We start from the raw sequence: 24851 nt of genomic DNA, 5'->3' as shown, positions 1-24851 counted from the left end.
ACACACACACACACACACACACACACACACACACACACACACACACACACACACACGAAATCTCTTTCATTGAAGGTCAAGGGCATTAAGTCCAGAGGACAGTGCGGGGAAAGCGGTTCTTCCTAGATCAGAACAGTGCAGTTCCATCAGCTCGTCCATCTGATGATCTGACTTGGGCTAGGTATACATATATCTTATATTTCTGGATCATTTGCTGGTGGCTCTCAACCCTATTTCCACATCAGAATCACCTGTGGAGGTTTTAGGACTTTCAAATCCTGACCCCACCTCAGGTTCCAACGTGATAGATCTAGGCTTGGTCATCAGCATTTTAGAAAGTTCCCCACATAATTCTAATGTTCAGTCAGAGTTGAGATCCCTTGCTCTATAAAGTCCGGACAGTACAATGTTCAAGGTTATAATGTTTGGTAAGAGCCTGGAGGGTTGATGCTTTGTGTTGAGAATCAAGGATAGATCCATAGGTGGTGACTCTTGTGAATGTCTTGTGAAATCCTGGCTCCTGATCAGGAGGAGGGGATGCCTAGACCTCCACCTGCCCCACCACACCCATGTGGACCTTGGCAGGGTAGGATCTGTCCAGCCAACTGTCTTCTAGTTTTCTGGAAAGCTGTTAGAGAAAACTTGCTGTGATAATTAAGCATGGGAACGGGGACTGGAAGCCCATGTATCTGGCATTTGCCATCTGTGGCTTAAAGGAGAAGCTAAGAAGTGGGACAGCATCTTCCTTAGAAAAGAGCTCAGGGTCTACTCCAATTCCCTGATGGAAGGTATACCAGATGCCTCAAGGTTCTATGCCCAGATAAAGTATTCACCTATGGCAGTGGTCCTTAAACCTGTGCATCAGGTCACCTGAAGAACTTGTTAAAAATGGATTATTGGGCCCCACTCTCAGTTCCGGACTCCACAAGTCTGGGGTGGGGTCTGAGAATTTGCATTTCTAACAAGCTCCCAGGTAATGTTGATGCTGCTGGTCTGAGGACCACTTTTTGAAAACCACAGGCCTAGGATAATAAAAGAAGGTTTTGGAGCTTCCAAAATCTGCCTTTTCAACAAGGATCCATGAGACTTTGAAGAAGGTGGATCTGGACACTTGGAGAAATTAGACATGACTGTATGGTTATGGGGATTTGCAGTGGGTTGGCAGATTTGTTCCCGGAAATGCTAAGTAATGAACAAATTATCATTGAGCTATGGAGAAAACCTCAGTGCCCTTGACACTCTTCTTAGTAAATCTCCCTGTATGATTTACTTGGGTGAGGACAGAATTCACATGCCTATGCAGTCTCTGAATGCCGCAAACAAAGGAAAAGTCAGCCAAACACATAGAATGACAGTCACTCCCCAGAAATATCTTGACAGGCTGGAATCATGGGTCAAAACTAATATGAGGTAATTCAGTAATAACAGAGGACCATCAAGTCCTGAATTTCAGCTAATTTCCTGCTCAGAAAGAAGGAAACTCAGCTTCTCCACAATTCCTACCACATCAGAATCCTAGATGTACATCAGAGTCCTAGATGTAAGGGCAGTGAGTGCTAGAAAGAGGTGTGTGTGTCCCCAAAGCTAGGACAAACTGAGGCAATAATAACAGCTGCACTGTGTATAAGGCAAGGAAGGGGATTGCTTCCTTCTTTCCTGCTATCCCCAGACCACACCTGGAGCTTGTCTTTAGATCTGGGCACTGTTTTCAGGGAAGTATAGACAAATCGAAGTGTAATCAGAGTTGGATGTCTGTGATTATGAGGATCAAATAAGAAATGTCTGATGAAAAATGTGACTGTTTGGTCTGGAGAAGAAAAGATTTGCTGGGTGGGAGGTGGCAGTGATGGTAGTTCCGATGCAGGTTATGGTGGAAGAAGTGGTTCATCTTGTTCTCTGTAGTGACGGAGGGCAGATCTAGGACCCATGTGTCCTAGTGAGACAAAGTTCAACTCTAAGTGAAAAACCACCTTTAGGGGCTTCCCTGGCGGCGCAGTGGTTGAGAGTCCGGCTGCCGATGCAGGGGACACGGGTTCGTGCCCCGGTCCGGGAAGATCCCACATGCCGCGGAGCGGCTAGGCCCGTGAGCCATGGCCGCTGGGCCTGTGCTCTCCAACGGGAGAGGCCACAACAGTGAGAGGCCCGCGTACCGCAAAAAAAAAAAACAAACAAAAAAAACACCTTTAACAAAAAATGACATGGGTTGCCCTGTTTCTGACATAGGAAATGGTCAAGCAGGGATGACCTAGCAATTTACCGAAGGGATTCTTGCTTTGGATGAGAAGTTGGGCTAGAATTCACTCTGAGGTTCTATGATTCTGTGCAATGACTGACTAGTATTTTTGGGCTTTTTATTCTGTTTACTCAGTGGTGGCAAATAAATGGTTTGAGCAAAACTTACAATCTGGTGTCACTGTCAAGTTGTTTGTCTCACGGAAGCTGCCACACTTCAAGTCTGTGTTCCCATACATTTCTGTTGCTGGATTGAACTCTGAGCAATAACTTGTTCCTCTCTGAAGAAATGGATTGCAAAGGGCATGTAACACCCTTTGCATGGATCATAAGGGGGTAGAAATGGATATTCTGTTTCAGTGTGACAGAGTAAGCATTTGAATCTTTAGGCCTCTTGACCCCTGTCTTCCCAGAGGGGAGAGAATACAACAGCAAATAGTTTATGTTTGCCCATAGGGGAGAGGGGGTGGGGAATCGTTTACCTCTGAGCCTCAATACTCATCCCCCAGGAACAGTCAGATGTCAGAGCCCCAGGATCAGGCCAGCCGTCCAGATTGTTAACGCAGATTGGCCAGCATTTCACACAGAGGGCCAGGACCAGCTGTCCAAGGGCATCAGGGTTAGAACTAGCTTCCAGAAACCTCTGATCATTTTGGAGCTTATAGCCAAATAACCAAAGCCCTACTTTTGATCATGTAACATTTTGGAAATAAAGGTGTTTCAGAGGGCATCATTTCCAAAAAGATGTATATCGAGGATTTGAATAATTTTCCTTTACCAAAGAAGACCAGAAATGGTTATTCCATTATACATATTTTCATGTTAATTCAGCACATAATTTTTTTTAAAATAAATTTATTTATTTTATTTTTGGCTGCGTTGGGTCTTGGTTGCTGTGCGTGGGCTTTCTCTAGTTGCGGTGAGCGGGGGCTACTCTTCATTGTGGTGCACGGGCTTCTCATCACAGTGGCTTCTCTTGTTGCAGAGCACGGGCTCTAGGCATGCAGGCTTCAGTAGCTGTGGCTCACGGGCTCTAGAGCGCAGGTTCAGTAGTTGTGGTGCACGGGCTTAGTTGCTCCGCGGCATGTGGGATCTTCCTGGACCAGGGCTCGAACCCTTGCCCCCTGCATTGGCAGGTGTATTCTTAACCACTGCGCCACCGGGGAAGCCCCTCAGTACATAATTTACCTATATATTTGTTGACTGAATTAAAAACGCACAACGTGAAAGCTATGAGTTGCAGTTTTATTTGGGGGCTTACTGAGGACTGTAGCCTGGGAGACAGCCTCTCAGATAGCTCTGAGGAACTGCTTTGAAGAGCTAGGGGGACAGGTCAGTAGCTATGTGATTTTGGAGATGGGGTACATGCAGTCAAGCACACATCTTGGTACAAAGTTACTGCCAGTCACGAGGAACATATGTCTTAGTGAATGGTTTTAGTACTTTTCTAATTATGGGAAGATGCAAGAAACTGAGTGCATAAAATATCTAACTATCTGAAGGCCTGTTCTGCCAGTTTTCCCAGAGCACAGAGTAACTCATTCTTATTTCTGTTCCAAAATCCTTTCAACGTGTGTTGAAGGTCAATGACTGCAGTGGCTAATCCTTGAACTGGGTGGCAAGGGACCTTCTTTAGTTGACATATCTTACTGGGAAATTTTAAACTAATGGGAACTGTATGCTCTCTGGTCTTCATGTGAGTTGTTTCCAAGGCTGGAAGCAAAACCTGTTTCTCAAGCAAAACATGACTGAGCGTATGAGTGCAGACCCCCAGGCCTAACAGATCAATAAATAGCTATGTTATATGCTGCTGTTTCAAACCTACAAGTTAATATTAAGTTGCATTTTTGGGCAGCCAGTGGCAGTGAATGATAATCTTTCTGCATTTATGTCTTGTCCCAAAGTAAGCATGCTGCTTTGACAATTAAAAAATCTGTTCACACTTGTGTTATGGATTTTGGAAAATGTTAATATATTTAAAGACAAAAATGTTTCAAAATTCTGTAGAGTGCTTATTTGTTTTTGGTTGCAAGAGGAGTAGAGGATCTTATCTTTGGTGTGTACGCCACTTTCAGGAAGCCGGGAGAGGAGGAAATCGAAGTAAGATCTGTTGAGTGTCTACTCCCTTTAAGGCAGGACTTTTATCCTCATTTTCTCATTTAATCCTCACAATTCCCCATTTCCTACGTAAAAAACAAAAAAACAAAACCCTCAAGATTGGAGAGGTTAATATATTTGTCAAGGTGCACAGAGTTTGTAATTAAGGAGCGCCAGTTCAAACCTAAGTCTTGCTCCTTCCAAGGCACGTAGGTCTTTAAAAATTTTTTTTTTAAATTGAAGTATAGTTGATTTACAATGTTGTGTTAATTTCTGCTGTGCAGCAAAGTGACTCAGTTTTACACATATATACATTCTTTTTTATATTATTTTCCATTATGGTTTATCCCAGGGTATTGAACATAGGTCCCTGTGCTATACAGTAGGACCTTGTCGTCCATCCATTCTGCATGTAATAGTTTGTATCTACTAACCCCAAACTCCCAGTCCATCCCTCCCCCACCACGTTGGCAACCATGTCTGCTCTCTACGTCTGTGAGTCTGTTTCTGTTGCGTAGATACGTTCATTTGTGCCATATTTTAGATTCCATATAAAAGCAATATCATATGATGTTTGTCTTTCTCTTTCTGACTTACTTCACTTAGTATGACAATCTCTAGTTGCATCCATGTAGCTGCAAATGGCATTATTTCATTTTTTGTTGTTGGCTGAGTAATATTCCATTGTACATATGTACCACATCTTCTTTATCCATTCCTCTGTTGATGGACATTTTGGTTCTTTCCATGTCGTGGCTATTGTGAATAGTGCTGTTATAAACAGCGGTGCATGTATCTTTTTGAATTATAGTTTTGTCTGGATATATGCCCAGGAGTGGGATTGCTGGATCATATGGTACTTCTATTTTTAGTTTTTTGAGAAACCTCCATGCTGTTTTCCATAGTGGCTGTATCAGTTTACAGTCCCACTAACGGTGTAGGAGGGTTCCCTTTGCTCCACACCCTCTCCAGCATTTGTTATTTGTAACTTTTTAATGATGGCCATTCTGACCGGTGTGAGGTGATACCTCATTGTAGTTTTGATTTGCATTTCTCTAATAATTAGCGATGTTGACCATCTTTTCATGAAGGCACATAGGTCTTGATGTGTATGTCTTCTTTGTGTCTTTTCCCAAACTGTGTATTCTTAGTGAAAATTTCCAAAATAGGTCTTAAAATAGCCTTTGTTGCCAAATGTTTGGCAATGCCTTGGTCTTTTATTCTTCCCCATTCTTGGTAGAAATACGAGTTCTCTCTTCCCTAACTGAGCCTCAGGATGGCATATGTTTGCACATCTTATGCCCATTGGACTTGTAACTAGAGCACCATTTTCACCTGGGCCTGACCCTACTGTTTCTCCAGGTGGGTGACAGTGGTGAGAGAGGACCCAGCTCATCTCAGTGGCCCAAGAAGAGCATTTCTGAATTGACCTAAATGCATCAAGCTTCTTATCCCTGTTAGATTTGGCTACCAGGTGGGTTGTTAAGTGAGAGCAGGTCCCAGAGTGAGTTCTGCTGTGCAACAAACACTTGTATTAGGCAGAAGGCGCAAGAGCAGTCATACTTTTTGTTCCTGAAAGCTCAGGGAGGTCGCAGCTCTCTGTCCCTGGGGCACATTGACAAGTACTTGCAGGAGCAGAAGGACCAGCTCCCCACCAGGCAGATCAATGGCCAGGGGGTGGAGGAGCCTTCTGGGGAGCCTGCAACTGCTCTGTTTCTTAATCCATATGGTGGTTATGTCAGTATTTGCAAATGAAAAATGTAAACTTTCATAGAGTTGTCTGTACACTTAAGATTTGTTCACTTGTGGGGAGCTTCAAGATGGCGGAAGAGTAAGATGCGGAGATCACCTTCCTCCTCACAAATACATCAGAAATACATCTACACGTGGAACAACTCCTACAGAACACCTACTGAACGCTGGCAGAAGACCTCAGACCTCCCAGAAGGCAAGAAACTCCCCACGTACCTGGGTAGGGCAAAAGAAAAAAGGAAAAACAGAGACAAAAGAATAGGGACGGGACCTGCAGCAGTGGGAGGGAGCTGTGAAGGAGGAAAGCTTTCCACACACTAGGAAGCCCCTTCGCGGGCGGAGACGGTGGGTGGCGGAGGGGGGAAGCTTCGGAGCTGCGGAGGAGAGCACAGCAACAGGGGTGCGGGGGGAAAGCGGAGAGATTCCCGCACAGAGGATCGGTGCTGACCAGCACTCACCAGCCGGAGAGGCTTCTCTGCTCACCTGCCAGGGCGGGCGGGGCTGGGAGCTGAGGCTCGGGCTTTGGTCAGATCCCAGGGAGAAGACTGCGGTTGGCGGTGTGAACACAGCGTGAAAGGGGCTAGTGCGCCACGGCTAGCAGAGAGGGAGTCCGGGAAAAAGTCTGGACCTGCTGAAGAGGCAAGAGACTTTTTCTTGCCTCTTTGTTTCCTGGTGCGTGAGGAGACGGGATTAACAGCGCCGCCTAAACGAGCTCCAGAGACGGGCATGAGCCGCGGCTATCAGTGTGGACACCAGAGACGGGCATGAGACACTAAGGCTGCTACTGCAGCCACTAAGAAGCCTGTGTGTGAGCACAGGTCACTCTCCACACCTCCCCTCCTGGGAGCCTGTGCAGCCCGCCACGGCCAGGGTCCCGCGATCCAGGGACAACTTCCCCGGGAGAACGCACGGCGTGCCTCAGGCCGGTGCAACGTCCTGCCAGCCTCTGCCGCCGCAGGCTCACCCCGCATCGTGCCCCTCCCTCGCCTCCGGCCTGAGTGAGCCAGAGCCCCCGAAACAGCTGCCCCTTTAAACCCAAACTATCTGAGCGAAGAACAGATGCCCTCAGGCGACCTACACGCAGAGGCAGGGCCAAATACAAAGCTGAATCCCGGGAACTGTGCGAACAAAGAAGAGAAAGGGAAATCTCTCCCAGCAGCCTCAGGAGCAGCGGATTAAATCTCCACAATCAACTTGATGTACCCTGCATCTGTGGAATACCTGAATAGACAACGAATCATCCCAAATTGAGGAGGTGGACTTTGGGAGCAATGATATATATATTTTTTTTTTTTTCCTTTTTTCTCTTTTTGTGAGTGTGTATGTTTATGCTTCTGTGTGTGATTTTGACTGTATAGCTTTGTGTTTACCATTTGTCCTAGGGTCCTGTCTGTTTGTTTTTTTTTCTTCTTTCTTTTAGTATAGTTTTTAGCACTTGTTATCATTGGTGGATTTGTTTTTTGCTTTGGTTGCTCTCTTCTTTCTTTCTTTTTTTTTATTACTTTTCAAATTTTTTTAATAATTATTTTTTATTTTAATAACTTTATTTTATTTCATTTCATTTCATTTTATTTTATCTTTTTCTTTCTTTCGTTCTCTTTTTCTCCATTTTATTCTGAGCCATGTGGATGACAGGCTCTTGGTGCTCCAGCCAGGCATCAGGGCTGGGCCTCTGAGGTGGGAGAGCCAAGTTCAGGACATTGGACCACCAGAGACCTCCCAGCTTCACGTTATATCAAATGGTGACAATCTCTCACAAAACTCCATCTCAACGCCAAGACCCAGCTCCACTCGACGACCAGCAAGCTACAGTGCTGGACACCCTATGGCAAACAACTAGCAAGAAAGGAACACAACCCCACCCATTAGCAGAGAGGCTGCCTAAAGTCATAACAAGGTCACAGACACCCCAAAACACACCACCAGAAGTGGACCTGCCCACCAGAAAGACGAGAAACAGCCTCATCCACCAGAACACAGGCACTAGTCCCCTCCACCAGGAAGCCTACACAACCCACTGAACCAACCTTAGCCACTCGGGGCAGACACCAAAAACTACGGGAGCTACGACCCTGCAGCCTGCGAAAAGGAGACCCCAAACACAGTAAGTTGAGAAGCAAAATGAGAAGACAGAGAAACACACAGCAGATGAAGGAGCAAGGTAAAAACCCACCAGACCTAACAAATGAAGAGGAAATAGGCAGTCTACCTGAAAAAGAATTCAGAATAATGATAGTAAAGATGATCCAAAATCTTGGAAATAGAATAGAGAAATACAAGAAGCGTTTAACAAGGACCAAGAAGAACCAAAGAGCAAACAAACAGTGATGAACAACAGAATAAATGAAATTAAAAATTCTCTAGAAGGGATCAATAGCAGAATAACTGAGGCAGAAGAACGGATAAGTGACCTGGAAGATAAAATAGTGGAAATAACTACTGCACAGCAGAATAAAGAAAAAAGAATGTAAAGAATTGAGGACAGTCTCAGAGACCTCTGGGACAACATTAAACACACCAACATTCGAATTATAGGGGTTCCAGAAGAAGAAGAGAAAAAGAAAGGAACTGAGAAAATATTTTAAGAGATTATAGTTGAAAACTTCCCTAATATGGGGAATGAAATAGTTATTCAAGTCCAGGAAGCACAGAGAGTCCCATACAGGATAAATACAAGGAGAAACACGCCAAGGCACATATTAATCAAACTATTAAAAATTAAATGCAAAGAAAAAATATTAAAAGCAGCAAGGAAAAAGCAACAAATAACATACAGTGGAATCCCCATAAGGTTAACAGCTGATCTTTCAGCAGAAACTCTGCAAGCCAGAAGGGAGTGGCAAGACATTTTTAAAGTGATGAAAGGGAAAAAACCTACAACCAAGATTACTCTACCCAGCAAGGATCTCATTCAGATTTGACGGAGAAATTAAAACCTTTACAGACAAGCAAAAGCTAAGAGAATTCAGCACCACAAAACCAGCTTTACAACAAATGGTAACGGAATGTCTCTAGGCAGGAAACACAAGAGAAGGAAAAGACCTACAATAACAAACCCAAAGCAATAAAGAAAATGCTAATAGGAACATACATATCGATAATTACGTTGAATGTAAATCGATTAAATGCTCCAACCAAAAGACATAGACTGGCTGAATGGATACAAAACCAAGACTCATATATATGCTGTCTACAAGAGACCCACTTCAGACCTAGGGACACATACAGAGTGAAAGTGAGGGATGGAAAATGATATTCCATGCAAATGGAAATCAAAAGAAAGCTGGAGTAGCAATTCTTATATCAGACAAAATAGGTTAAAACAAAGACTATTACAAGAGACAAAAAAGGACACTACCGAATGATCAAGGGATCAACCCAAGAAAAATATATAACAATTGTAAATATTAATGCACCCAACATAGGATCACCTCAATACATAAGGCAAATACTAACAGCCATAAAAGGGGAAATCGACAATAACACAATCATAGTAGGGGACTTTAACACCCCACTTTCACCAATGGACAGATCATCCAAAATGAAAATAAAAAAGGAAACACAAGCTTTAAATAATACATTAAACAAGATGGACTTAATTGCTATTTATAGGACATTCCATCCCAAAACAACAGAATACACTTTCTTCTCAAGTGCTTATGGAACATTCTCCAGGATAGATCATATCTTGGGTCACAAATCAAGCCTTGGTAAAGTTAAGAAAGTCGAAATCCTATCAAGTATCTTTTCTGACCACAAAGCTATGAGACTAGATATCAATTACAGGAAAAAAATCTGTAAAAAATACAAACACACGGAGGCTAAACAACACACTACTTAATAACCAAGAGATCACTGACGAAATCAAAGAGGAAATTAAAAAATACCTAGAAACAAATGACAGTGAAAACATTACGACCCAAAACCTATGGGATGCAGCAAAAGCAGTTCTAAGATGGAAGTTTATAGCAGTACAGTCCTACCTCAGGAAACAAGAAACATCTCAAATACACAACCTAGCCTTAAACCTAAAGCAATGAAAGAAAGAAGAACAAAAAACCCCCCAAAGTTAGCAGAAGGAAAGATCATAAAGATCAGATCAGAAATAAATGAAAAAGAAATGAAGGAAACAATAGCAAAGATCAATAAAAGTAAAAGCTGATTCTTTGAGAAGATAAACAAAATTGATAAACCCCAAGAAAAAAAGGGAGAAGACTCAAATCAATAGAATTAGAAATGAAAAAGGGGAAGTAACAACTGACACTGCAGAAATACAAAGCATCATGAAAGATTACTACAAGCAAGTATATGCCAATAAAATGGACAACCTGGAAGAAATGGACACATTCTTAGAAATGCAAAACCTTCTGAGACTGAACCAGGAAGAAATAGAAAATAGGAACAGACCAATCACAAGCACTGAAATTGTAACTGTGATGAAAAATCTTCCAACAAACAAAAGCCCAGGACCAGATGGCTTCATAGGCGAATTCTATCAAACTTTTAGAGAAGAGCTAACACCTATCCTTCTCAAACTCTTCCAAAGTATAGCAGAGGGAGGAACACTCCCAAACTCATTCTACGAGGCCGCCATCACCGTGATACCAAAACCAGACAAAGATTTCACAAAGAAAGAAAACTACAGGCCAATATCACTGATGAACATAGATGCAAAAATCCTCAACAAAATACTAGCAAACGGAATCCAGCAGCACATTAAAAGGATCATATACCATGATAAAGTGGGGTTTATCCCAGGAATGCAAGGATTCTTCAATATATGCAAATCAATCAATGTGATACACCATATTAACAAATTGAAGGAGAAAAACCCTATGATCATCTCAATAGATGCAGAGAAAGCTTTTGACAAAATTCAACACCCATTTATGATAAAAACCCTCCGGAATGTAGGCATAGAGGGAACTTTCCCCAACATAATAAAGGCCATATATGACAAACCCACAGCCAGCATCGTCCTCAATGGTGAAAAACTGAAACCATTTCCACTAAGATCAGAAACAAGACAAGGTTGCCCACTATCACCACTATTATTCAACATAGTTTTGGAAGTTTTAGCCATAGTTGCCAGAGAAGAAAAAGAAATCAAAGGAATCCAAAGTGGGAAAGAAGTAAAGCTGTCACTGTTTACAGATGACATGAAACTGTATGTAGAGAATCCTAAAGATACTACCAGAAAACTACTAGAGCTAATCAATGAATTTCGGTAAAATAGCAGAATACAAAATTAATGCACAGAAATCTCTTGCATTCCTATACAGTAATGATGAAAAATCTGAAAGTGAAATTAAGAAAACACTCCCATTTACCACTGCAACAAAAAGAATAAAATACTTAGGAATAAACCTACCTAAGGAGACAAAAGACCTGTATGCAGAAAATTATAAGACACTGATGAAAGAAATTAAAGATGATACAAATAGAAGGAGAGATATACCATGTTCTTGGATTGGAAGAATCAACATTGTGAAAATGACTATACTACCCAAAGCGACTTACAGATTCAGTGCAATCCCTATCAAACTACCACTGGCATTTTTCACAGAACTAGAACAAAAAAAGTTCACAATTTGTATGGAAACACAAAAGACCCCGAATAGCCAAAGCAATCTTGAGAAAGAAAAACGGAGCTGGAGGAGTCAGGCTCTCTGACTTAAGACTATACTACAAAGCTACAGTAATGAAGATAGTATGGTACTGGCACAAAAACAGAAATATAGATCAATGGAACAGGATAGAAAGCCCAGAGATAAACCCACAAACATATGGTCACCTTATCTTTGATAAAGGAGGCAGGAATATACAATGGAGAAAAGACAGCCTCTTCAATAAGTGGTGCTTGGAAAACTGGACAGCTACATGTAAAAGAATGAAATTTGAACACTTCCTAACACCATACACCAAAATAAACTCCAAATGGATTAAAGACCTAAGTGTAAGGGCAGACACTATCAAACCCTTAGAGGAACACATAGGCAGAACACTCTATGACATAAATCACAGCAAGATCCTTTTTGACCCACCTCCTAGAGAAATGGAAATAAAAACAAAATAAACAAATGGGACCTAACGAAACTTAAAAGCTTTTGTACAGCAAAGGCAACCAGAAACAAGAGGAAAAGACAACCCTCAGAATGGGAGAAAATATTTGTGAATGAAGCAACTGACAAAGCATTAATCTCCAAAATTTACAAGCAGCTCATATGGCTCAATAGCAAAAAAAGAAACAACCCAGTCCAAAAATGGGCAGAAGGCCTAAATAGACATTTCTCCAAAGAAGATATACAGAGTGCCAACAAACACATGAAAGAATGCTCAACATCGTTAATCATTAGAGAAATGCAAATCAAAACTACAATGAGATATCACCTCACACCAGTTAGAATGGCCATCATCAAAAATCTACAAATAATAAATGCTGGAGGGGGTGTGGAGAAAAGGGAACCCTCTTGCACTGTTGGTGGGAATGTAAATTGATACAGCCACTATGGAGAATAGTATGGAGGTTCCTTAAAAAACTGAAAATAGAACTACCATATGACCCAGCAATCCCACTACTGGGCATATACCCTCAGAAAACCATAATTCAAAGAGAGTCATGTACCACAATGTTCATTGCAGCTCTATTTACAATAGCTAGGACATGGAAGCAACCTATGTGTCCATTGAGAGATGAATGGATAAAGAAGATGTGGCACATATATACAATGGATTGTTACTCAGCCATATAAAGAAATGAAACTGAGTTATTTGTCGTGAGGTGGAAGGACCTAGAGTCTGTCATACAGAGTGAAGTAAGTCAGAAAGAGAAAAACACCATCTGCTAACATATATATGGAACTTAAAAAAAAAAAAGTCGTGAAGAACCTAGGGCCAATATGGGAATAAAGACACAGCCCTACTAGAGAATGGACCTGAGGATGTGGGGAGGGGGAAGGGTCATCTGGGACAAAGTTAGAGAGTGGCATGGACATATATACACTGCCAAATGTAAAATAGAAAGCTAGTGGGAAGCAGCTGCATAGCACAGGGATATCAGCTCTGTGCTTTGTGACCAACTAGAGGGGTGGGATAGGAAGGGTGGGATGGAGGGAGATCAAAGAGGGAAGAGATATGGGAACATATGTATATGTATAACTGATTCACTTTGTTATAAAGCAGAAACTAACACACCATTGTAAAGCAATTAAACTCCAATAAAGATGTTACCAAAAAAAAAAAAAAAAGGAGTTGTTCACTTTACTGTATGTAAGTTATGCCTCAGTGAAAAATAAAGGAGGAAATAAATTATTGACCTTACGTTTTTCAGTCTGTGAGCAGGGAAACTGTTGTATTTTGTTCAAAGCAGTAATCCTCTCGAGTTAGAGGTTGTCCATGGAAGGGTCACTGGGAGGGGTGAAAGCACCAAGGGTCTTTCATGTGTACCTGCTTTATGATCTACTACACCCCTGGATCCATGGCCTGGCCCCTGGCTAGAGTCTGTCTCCCTGCAGGGCTTTCTCTTTGCCATTTTACTTAGTCAGCTAATTGGAGTAGAGGACACCAGACTTCCATGTGACTCCCCTTTGTCAGGGTCCTCTGAGGACTCCCATCAAGGTCTTTCCTGTGGTGACGCCCCCAGGCCAGCCTGCAGGGTCCCCTAGGTTGGACACAATAGATGCCTCATTCCACGTGACTGCCTTACCTCTCCAGTACCTTAGTCTTGGGCTGCTGCTGCCGTCATTCTTTATTCTGCCCTGTTTTAAGCATATCCTTTCCCTAGAATTTGAATTCTTTTGCCCTTTAAGCTGCCCCTGGTAATTTTGACTGAATTTCTGATGAAGCTAGGCAGGAAGGTTCTGGGGGATGAAAGAGATATATTTCCCTAGGCATAATCTTAAACTCACCTGGTGATGGTTGTGGGAAGGGCTGTAGATTCTCACCCTTTCTTTTCCCAGAAGAAGAAGAAGAGACAGTGTTGAGGGTCACAGCAGGTGGCACCTTCAGAGGCCTTAACTCAAAGTACCAATTTAAATGAGTATGGGATTTAGCCTATTCACAGCCCTGGCCTTCCTGCCTGTTGCCTGTGAAGTGAAATTTGGCAGGGTTAAAAGATGACGATCATTCTTTTAATCAACTGCCTCTAGGAGAGGATTATGGTGTTTCTGTTCTGACACAGTTTCAGAATTCCCGTGACTCTTACTTTATGGCCCAAATGCTCTTTTTTTGTCCCTTCTGCACATGTCATACACCACCTCTCAACCCATGCTCTCATTATCAGAATCTCAGCCTTGAAACAAAACAAAACAAAAACCTTCCACACACAAGCAGACTCCCTTTGTTGTTATTCCTCATTCACTGTGGAACCGATTGTCATAGCAATGGCTGTCCCCACAGACATTTCATCATTTGGGGTTTCCATCAAGTGTTTCTTTTTTTCTCTTTCTTAAACAGCAACCGCCAACACTGCTATTAAACAAACTATGAATATAGCTTAACAGCCTCTCGGCAGTTTTTAACTAGAATGCATTTGCTTCTAATTTCAGGTACAATTAGTCATGCCTCATAAGTAAAGCTAACTTTACGAAGATGCTGGTGTTGGTTTGCTTTTAGTCTTATTTATTGTTGGATTCAGTACTCTGAATACAGAGATTTGTGTGTGAGTGTGGCGGAGGGGGGGTGGTTCTATAGAAAGCAACATGGGAATTGAGTTCTATGCCTACAGGTACCTTAATTTTATTTTCTGAGATTTTGTTATTTCTCTGCATTGTCTTGGTTTTAGTTCATGGCCTTAGCATGCTCATTATTTAAGAAGTGTTAGTGAAAGGCATAGGAGACTTGAGTACTTAATAATTAACCAAAAGTTTGATATACTATTTAACTAGCTGGTTCCTGGACAGCTGTATAACATCCTTCTTTTAAAATTAGACTGTGTGAACACTGAGAACCAAATGAATTAGATATAAAACTTTTTTTTTTTTATTGTTAACATGCTTGGGAAAGTTGTAGCATTTACTTAGTGTGTCAAATAAAAGTCTGAAGGCAAAACCTAAACACGTTATTAGTCACCCTTAACTCAGGGCTGTGGGTAAAGGAAGTGGTTCACCCCTAAAGAGCTACAGGGGTGGCAGCCCAGCCAACTACTTGTAAATGTAACCAGATGAGGCAGGTACCAAGTTCGGCTGCTCGCTGCTCGAAAGGCCAGTACTCAAGAGATAAGTGTTGGTGGAAAAGGAAAAGTTGCTTTATTCAGGAGGCTGGCAATCTGGGAAGGTGGTGGACTAATGTCTTAAGACCATCTCCAAGTCGCCAGTTAGGAGACAAAGGTCTTAAAGACAGTGTGAGTGACGGGGCTGCAGCGTGCATGAGCAGCTCGTGCAGAATCCTCGGATTGGTTGGCATCAAGGTGAAGTTTTGAGCATCGTCCATCTTCCAGTTTCAACTGGCCTGGGGTCTCCGTGCTTGAGGTCAGCAGTTTTCATCTGGTGAGGGTCTGCTTCCTGTAGAAACAACTCAGGAATGTGTGTCAGGCCTTTGTATCTTTCAAGGAGCCGGGAGTTCAGCGACTGCTGATTTATGGTCTAAATTGTTACCAGTTTCCTGTCACAGCAGCTATTCTTTGTTTCTACGTCTTCACATTTCCTAATCACTAACTCTTGAGCCAGCCTTTTGATACTCAGGGGAGGCCTGGGAGACTAAGCTTTTCGGTATAAACAAGAGGCAGGCAGAGGACATGGGGAGTGGGGTCTGTCCTGAGAAGGCTCCATAGGCTCTTGCTTTGTCACTTTGATGCTCCTCACTGCTAAGGAGGCACAGCTGAAAAACAAGAAAGGGAATAAAGTTTTGGATAGAGAGGTTAATCATAAAGTCAGCAGAGAGACTCAGTTTCATAAAGGGGTCTCTGCCAATGCCCTGGTCAATCCCCTTCCCCACCAGAGATCCTCGCCATCTTGGAAATCCATACTGTGCTGTAGAGAGAATGCGGCATTGCCTCTTCAAAGCTGGCTTATGATGTGCTCCCTCCTGAGTCTTCCTAGTTCAGCTCCTGAGTTCTCTTAGGTCCCAAAGATGGGGCAGTAGCTGTTATCACCAGACCTGGCCATCAAGGCATGCTCATTTCCAGCACCAAGCTTAAAGGCCTGGGACCTAGCCTGGATTCAGCCTCTCGCCAGCTTCATGACTAGGCAACTGACTTAACTTCTCAGAAACTTGGCTTTTTCCTCTGTGAAATGCAGATAATACCCATCCCATCAGACTTTGATTAAATGAGACACTGTGTGTGGGAAATATATAGTGCTTGGCAGTAAGTAGTATGGACTCAACAAATGATCATTGATTTAATTACTAATATGCTAATAGATGGTATGGAAAATTCTGCTTTCCCCCATAGTTTTTGTCACATCATGTTATAGTTTTTTTTTTATAAGATGTCTCCAGAAACCTTTGGTAGAACAAATTACCCACCTCTATCCCCCAAGAAACCAGAAAGGGATTTTTTAAAAATTAATTAGTAAAATGCATAACATAAAATTAACTTTTTAACCACTTTCAAGTGTACAATTCAGTGACATTTAGTACTTTCACAATGCTGTACAACCATCACCATTATCTAGTTCCAGAACATTTTAATCACCATTAAAGGAAACCCCATAGCTAGACTCCATTCCTCAAATCCCCCAGCCCCGGCAACCACTAATTGGCCTTCTGTCTCTAATGGATTTGCCCACTCTGGATATTTCATATAAATAGAAACATACATTATGTGGTTTTTTTTGTGTCTGGCTTCTTTCATTTAGCACAATGTTTTCAAGGTTCATTTATGTTATAGCATGTATAACAGAAATGAATAATAATCCACTGTGTGAATGTGCTGTTTTAGTCTGTTTGGGCTGCTATAACAAAATATCACAGTCTGGGTGGCTTATAAGCAACAGAAATTTATTCCTCACAGTGCTGGAGGCTAGAAGTCCAAGATGAGTATGCCAGCATGGTCAGAGGGCCCTCTTCGGGTGGCAGGCTTATCACAGTACCCTCCCATGGTGGGAGGGGCCAGGAAGCTCTGGGGTCTCTTTCATAAGGGCAGTAACGCCATTCATGAGGGCTCTGCCCTCAGGACCTAACACCTCCCAAAGGCCCCACCTCCTAATACTATCTCATTGGGCATTAGGATTTCAACATATGAATCTGGGTGGAGGTGGCGGTTAGCGGGGAGGTGTAAACATCCAGACCATAGCATATATACCATATGTAGTTTATCCATGCATCAGTGGATGGACATTTGGGTTGTTTCTACCTTTGACTGTTGTGAATAAATAGCATTGTGGTGAACATTCTTGTACAAGTTTTTGTTAGAATACTTGTTTTCAGTTCTTTCGGGTATATACCTTGGAGTGGAGTTGCTGAATCATACGATAATTCTATGTTTAACTTTTTAAAAACTGCCAAACTGTTTTCAACTTCGGCTACACCATTTTGCATTCCTAGCGGCAATGCCTAAAGGTTGCAGTTTCTTCCAACACTTGTCATTTTTCAGTTTTTTGATTGTATCTATCAGGGTTGGTATGAAGTGGTATCTCGTGGCTTGGGATGGTTTTTATAGTACAGATTTTGTATGTGTCTGGACTCAAATTTTCTTACTCACGTTCTTAAGCCTATTATATTGCAAAGTTACACGAAAAACCGCCTATACGTAATTTCCAATAAGAGATAGGTATAATGCGTCTTTTCCTTCACAGCCCCTGATGTGAGTAACCATCGTGGCTCTGTAATCTGTAGTGTAGATAAACCACTTGTGGGCAATCAGTGCTAATTATAGATGATATCTGATGCCTTGTACCTTCTCTCTAATTCTTTTCTTTCTGTTTTAGGGATTTCCTCTGGGTCATCCAAAATGCTTTTAAAACATATTGGATAAAAGCTGAGCCACCTGCTTGTGTTGGACTGCCATACTCTGTGCTCCACTGTCTTCTATGGCATTTTGACTACATCAAGGCCAAGGACCTGCCGTTCATGATGAGTGATGAGAAGAGCCTTGGGGTGTCCCCCAAATTGACCTCACCTTCAAGGAGCACAAGTAGTTGCTCTTCCAAGCAGGGAAGTCGACAGGTAAAGTTTAATGCAAATATTAAGATGCAAATTTAAATCAAGAAGTTTGCAGATTAAAATCTGTACATTTACTTGGGAACTCCTACTTCTCAGTTTAAGAGCATTTGCTTTTAGTCATATCTTAATTATCTAAGAAGAGTAAATTTTAGATAATTTTAATAATGCAGCTCGAGAGCCTACTGGATGGGAAGAAATATATTTGTCTCTTTGGATTATTTTACTCAGTCGCTGCAGCTGTCCTCCAGCACAGATATTGATATTCCTGTTTTCTCTGTGAGGAAGCTGAGTCAGACCAACTGAGTTATCTGCCCAAGGACACATAGCTAGTCTATTAAGTGGCAGAAACAAGAAACCAAAGCTCATTCTGTTTGAGTCCAGAGCCCACACTTTCCTTTATACCCTACTAACCAAAACAAAAAAGCTAACAATCACTTTTTCAGTGATTATAATATCCTCACGCCCTCTTCTTCCTTCACTTTACCAAACCTTTTATGACAGCTTCCAACCACAGAATGCCCCGTTATAACTTTGGGTCTCACCTGCTTTACTTCTCTAACGGGCAAGGGAAGCAAGTCAACAGAGAAGTGGTCAAAAGGAATCAAGTAGGAAGAAGAAGGAAGTGAAACAAAGGACTGAATAATTAACTCCTAAATAACTCTCAGCTAATTATATGTTGCTCCTTGATTTCCTTTCTAAAAAAATCTCTGTTAGCAGAATTTGCTGGTTTTAGATCCATGGCAGTAAATGCATATTAGTTATTATAATTCTTTAACCTTCAGTTAAGTCAAAAGAGAGTGGGCTGCCCAAAAGCTGTGGGTTTACAACCGAAGTGGTCTCGGAGGCTTTTCAGTGTCTGCTGGCTGTGTTGGCATTGCCTTTACTCCATGGGATGCACTGGCCTAAATTGGCTCTGAGTCCTTGGTTCCAGATTGGAAGCAACAGTCAAGCAGCCTCCCACCTCAGGCAAGTCCACACATTTATGACGCATCACCACGGGTCTTCTGCTTCCAACGTTGCCTGGGACAGGGAGCTTGCCACCTCTCAATACTGCTTCATGGCATTAGAATCTATAATTCTAGACAAATTAGATTTTGCCATAGGGGTGTTTGGGGACCTCTCCAAGATCTCCCCTGAGGGGTTGGGAAGAACAATTTTTTCATCACTGTTATCACTTCCTTCTGGGATTAAAAAAAAATGACTAAGGTTACTCCTTGGCTAACGTATCATGGCTCCGTGGGGGTTCTAGTTTCATGAGGGTAGCTAATCTCACCCACTTTGTCAGCTTTCCACGGGGGTGTTTCTCTCCCTAAGCCAAAAATCTGGTTGGGATTAGAGCCGAGTATGTGATCTTCCCCCAGTCCTTTGCACTTAGTAGCACCTATTGCCATGTCCTCCTTGGATAAAGGGAGAACACATGATTCATTCAAACAGCCAGTGCTTATAACACCATAGCAACTGGAGCAGTGCAATGAATGAAATTCTAGGACTGAATACCATAGAAACTTTTGATGTGTTATTTGAAATTGATTGAGTTGGTTTTCACAGAGCTTTTATTTTTGAGGTTACATCATAAAGAGTAAGAGGAATGTGCTTGAGGCCTCACCTTTTTTCTGACTTAGAATGGGTTGGTCACTCAGCCGTTCATTCGTCAATTGGTCATCTTTTATATTTAGGATCTCTCACTTTAATTTGCATGTAATGTTGCTTTATACACATAAACACTTATTTTCCCTCTGTGCCAGAGAAGATGGAGACTTTAATAAGTTCATTCCAGCTTTAGCCTGAGTCTAGTTATAAAGCCAACTTTAATTTTCAGGAACCATTTTCTTATTCAATCTACTTTCCCATCCTTCTGTCAAAGAAAGGTGTTCGGTCGCAGGACTGGCTCAGCTTTTCCCTCTGTGTTGTCTACCTCGGCAGTCCATGTCCATCCCACATCACACACTGTCCCAAGACTGTCTTTTAGTTTCTGAACGTGCCACAGAGGTACAGGGACCTTGGAAGTTCTTACTTCATGGCTCTTAGGGAACACAGCCATATCCAGGGGTCTCTTGGATGCTAAATGTAGCGACCATGCTGTGTTTCCAGTGACTTTGCTGGAAGGTACAAGTTCACCATTTAAAACTTCAAGATTTATATGATTTATTTAATTTGAGGAATGTTCAAATATAACCAATGAAGATAATCTGTGCAAAAACCTACTTGTTTTTAAAGCTCCAGATTAAAGTCATTTTTAGGTTCATTCCATCTGGAGGAGATAAGTCTGATGTTAAGTTTATTGGCCATCTTCCTTAATGCTAGTTTTCCTCACATACTTTGGAATTATAGTTTAGGGCGCCATCTTGAGCCTGCTTTCCCTGTGTCCTTTCTCTGCACTCACCTGTGATTTTCTCTGACCTACTTCCTACCTCTGATGACCCCAGCCCAGAGCCAAGTCTGATATTTGCAGCTGGGGCCTCTGTTCCACATCAACCAGGAGTATATAAGAGCCACCACCAGGCCAGAGTGCAGCATGGCCAGGTCCTGGTTGTGAGACTGTCTGCATCCCACCATCAATCTGGATAGGCAGATTTTTAAAGCCTCCTTTCATCATGGTGTGGGGCTTCCCCCTCCACATTCTCTGATTTCCAGCAATAAGCTAGCTCAGATCCCAGCCTTTTCCTGGGGATATTTGTAGCTTCATTAGCCCACTGAAGTAGGACTCCTGGATGCCTCTGTCTGCAGTATCCTTTGCATTTCTATTTTGTGTCTTATCCATGAGATTGAATCTTGTTTTGTTTTGTTTTTTTCCAAATCACACAGACATATCAAAAAAAAAAACCCTACATGTTTATATTTTTATGTATTTTTGCTGTTTGGAGCTTGTGAGGTGACAGGGAAGGGGCACTAAATGCATAAACTTACGGTACAACCTTGGCTGAAAGACTTGGTCTTCTGGAGTCATTTTCGTTTAAATTCTCATCCACCATTGCCAGGTGACATTGATTCTCTGTACTCTAGCCACACTGGCTTTCTTTCACTTCCTCGCACTGATTTGCCCTTGTCCTTGTTTCTTGAACTGAACTTGAACTTGTTTTTCCTATCCCAGAGCCTCCTCATGTAAATCTCTAGAAGCCCTCATTTATGTGTGGATACTCCCCTTTCCAAATATCTGTGTTAGAAGAGCTTGCTTCCTTAATGGACAAAATGATGAGACCTGGGTGTTAAGTGTGATCTGTGTTTTTCATTTCTACAAATTGAACCTAAGACAAAGTTTACACCTTACAGCCTTGAAAACCCAAGAAGGGTGCTGTCATCTTTTTACTTAAATACTAGGGCTTTTGAAATTTTAAATATACTATGCCTCATTTTGTCAATGTGGAAACAGCCTTTAGATATAATTTTATCAAGATAATTTTAGGAGGAAGGTATGCCTAGTGATTAGAGCTTGAACTCTCCAACCTTGCTTCCACTCAATAATTCTGTAACCTTAAACTCTCTAAGCCTCAGTTTTCTCATCAATAAAATTGGAATAATAATAGTTCTTTTCTCATACGATTATTGTGAGGATTAGAATTAAAGCATTTAATGTAGGGTCAGACTCATAGTAGGTGCTGAGTTAATATTAACGTTTATTTTTATTATTATAGTTAACATTAATTTGAATTTCATTCCTATATGTGGAAAACCTAAATTTTCATAGTGAGTAGGTCTACTTTGTGACCCCAGAAACTTTGGCAGGCATCATACATGTACCTACCCATACCTTGTTAGTGTTGTACAAAGGTCCACAGAACTATACAATGCATATATGAATGTATACTTTAAAATGTATCTTACTTTATACATATTAACAAAGTACTTTTAGGGAAGAATGTAACAGAATGTTTAATATATGAGCTACATTTGATATCTTGAACTTAGGACATAACCTGTACCAAAAGCAAGTGGAAAAAATGTTAAATTCGTTTATTTATTTGTTTGTTTGTTTATTTTGTTGTGTGAGATCTTAGTTGCAGCTTGCATCTCCTTAGTTGTGGCATGTGGGCTCCTTAGATGTGGCTCACTGGCTCCTTAGTTGCGGCACATGGGCTCCTTAGTTGTGACATACAAACTCTTAGTTGCAGAATGCAGTGGGATCTAGTTCCCTGACCACGGATTGAACCCGGACCCCCTGCATTGTGGGTGTGGAGTCTTATCCACTGCACCACCAGGGAAGTCCCAGGCATTAAATTCTTATCCCATTCTGTTCTGCTGGGTTTTGTCCTCACATGAGTGTCCTTGTATGTCCTTTCCCCATGCATTCACCTATCTATTGGTAGTAGCTGCTTAGAGCATTGTGTTGAGAAGGATTCTGCAGTTGAGTCTGGGTTCAGTGGGAAAGAGTGCCATGTTTTCAGTAACGGCTCATGGGCATACACAGGGTGAGTGACAGCATGGGTGCCACATTTGTCACCCCTTAGTGATATTAGAGGGTTGAAATAAAGAGAAAGCTGCTACAGTCTTTATATTCTGCTGTTGGAGGAACTTCTGGCAAGTGAAGTTCACCTCAGTTCTCCATTTTCTACTTCCTTTGCAGGGACGTCGTGAGAGAAAATTTAGTATTTTCACTGGCTAAAAGCCATTGAGGCTCATTGGAGAAAGGTCCTCTGTAAATTTAAGAAACAGTTACTGATGAGCTCCCTTTACTTTGGCAAATTCTGGAGCCAGAAGTGAGATGTCCTTGTTTCAAGAACACTGATACTCTGCACAAGAAGTAGATCTCTTTGAAATAGACCATCCTTTAGATATAGCACCTTTACTGGATAGGAATCTATTCTCCTTGCAGGAAATCTCCAACTAAAGGAACCCAGCTTACCCAGAGAATAGGTTGTTGGTCCCTTCTGACTGTCTTCATCACACCCCATTCCTTGTAGTGTTCTAAGTCAGCCTTTGCTTCACTTTTCTTCCCCATCCCAGGCTTTGGCCCAGCTATCCCCTTTAGCTAGATTAAATCACATGAAACTGTTCTGCCCTTTTGAGTTTTGCGATTTTCTTGAAAAGAATCTTCATTTATTGCTTTAGCCCTTTAAAAATAATTTTTATAAAAAATAATATATGCTCTCTGTAGATCATTTCCAACATACACGCAGTCTATGTGAATTGCAATACTTTAGTTTTAAGTGGCTGCTTGATAGGTCAAGTAAAGTGAGGCTGAGAATGACCGTTGGTTGTGGAGGTCCCTGGTGACATTGCCGAGTGGTTTCCTTGGAGTGGTGGGCATGAAAGTCTGGTTTAAGTCCGCTCATGAGAAAATAAGAACAGAGGAAGAGGGTACCCCAGTTCTGCCAGGCACCAGACAGGAGTTGAGAGAGGCCTTCACAAATGTTCTGTTTGGGAACCTTCAGTTTGGCTAATGCCACGCCTAACACAGCCCTGTTCTCTCCTCTCTTTTGATTAATTCATTGGTTTGAAAGAGTGTGTGGTTCTTTGAGTCCTGGGTCCTATTTACACATCTTTTGAGCTCTCATGGCACTGGCACGGGGCTTTGCACATGGCAGATGCAAATTACTGGGCTGAGTTTGCTGCACACCAGCAGCAAATGTCCCTCTATCGAGGGCAGGTTGAAATGCATGGGCAGGTACATGTGGAGAATGAGAGCAAAAAGCCACAAATTCCCCAGCTCCCTCACTCTGGTGACAGACATATGAGGATTTCAAAAAATGAACAAAGACCTCTCCATTTGAGTTTTTCCTGGAAAATGATGAAATCCCTAAATACTTTCTAAACCTGGGCTCTCCAGACAAACTGCTCTGTTGGAAAGTATGGAACAGAAGTAATGACTGTCTTCGTTTTAACTGACCTGTATTCACACTGGCTCTGCTTTTTGCTAGCTGGACGACCTTGCCATGTTGTAGAAAACCTCTTAGTCTTGGTTCTTCAGCTGTGAAATGTAGATAATTTTGCTTCCTTTTGCAAACTAAATGAAATAATAAATACAGAGTACCTGGGCTGCACATGGTAGACATTCGGTAAGTGTGGATGAAATGAATGAATGGATAAGCATGTGGTTGCTAGGTAGAAAGACTGCAATTCACAAAGCTCTATACATATATTAAGTAGGTTAAGGGATGTCTAAGTGGGAGAGAGAATTGCTGTTTCAATACCTGTAAAATATGAGTAATTTCCTCTTGTCTTTTTCCCACTGCCCCTTACATTTCCTTCCTAGAACTTTCAAAGTAACACATTTCAGAAGCCAGATTGTGCTAGAGACGAATGAATAGGTTTTGCCTTTTTTGAAAGAGTTCTATATGCCCTGATTTTTATTTCTTCAACCAATATCCATTGAGAACCTATTAGTAAGAGACCAGGAGCAGGGAGATGTGACGCTACTAAGGATAGGACAGCTGAACACATCACTACAAATAAGAAATCAACTTTGATTGGGAAGACTGTGGATTGTAAAGAGAGCATGGCTTCCGTTCTTTTTTTTAATTTGCTGTGTAAGTCAGAAATCTGGAACTGAATCCTTCCAAAATAATTAACGAGTGCTTCTCTCATTACTGCAGGGGATTTGAAATGGAGAGATCTATTGCTATGAAAGTCTCCATACAATTATGCAATTTATTCTTGTCACCCTCTTGTCCCTGGGGCAATCTGAGGTGGCCTTTGAGCTCTCCCAGGGTCACCTGATGAGAATTTATTTA

The 24851-nt window shown here is 41.8% G+C and overlaps 1 protein-coding gene across 3 annotated transcripts in view; it reads left to right on the top strand.

Moving 5' to 3' along the window:
• OSBPL3 (oxysterol binding protein like 3) overlaps positions 1-24851 on the top strand; it is a 205427-nt gene that overhangs the window by 96622 nt on the left and 83954 nt on the right. For all 3 annotated transcript variants that reach the window (XM_029234467.1, XM_029234466.1, XM_029234468.1), the window contains one exon: positions 17949-18186. In XM_029234467.1, coding sequence (XP_029090300.1) covers positions 18091-18186 — 96 coding nt within the window. In that variant the 5' untranslated portion in view covers positions 17949-18090. The remainder of the gene's footprint in view (positions 1-17948; positions 18187-24851) is intronic.

The sequence above is a fragment of the Monodon monoceros genome, unplaced genomic scaffold, assembly GCF_005190385.1.
Source record: "Monodon monoceros isolate NGI ecotype Baffin Bay Population unplaced genomic scaffold, NGI_Narwhal_1 Super_Scaffold_2, whole genome shotgun sequence".
NCBI lineage: Eukaryota > Metazoa > Chordata > Mammalia > Artiodactyla > Monodontidae > Monodon > Monodon monoceros.
Note: the sequence above shows the minus strand (reverse complement) of the source record. Positions and strands in the feature narration are given on the sequence as shown.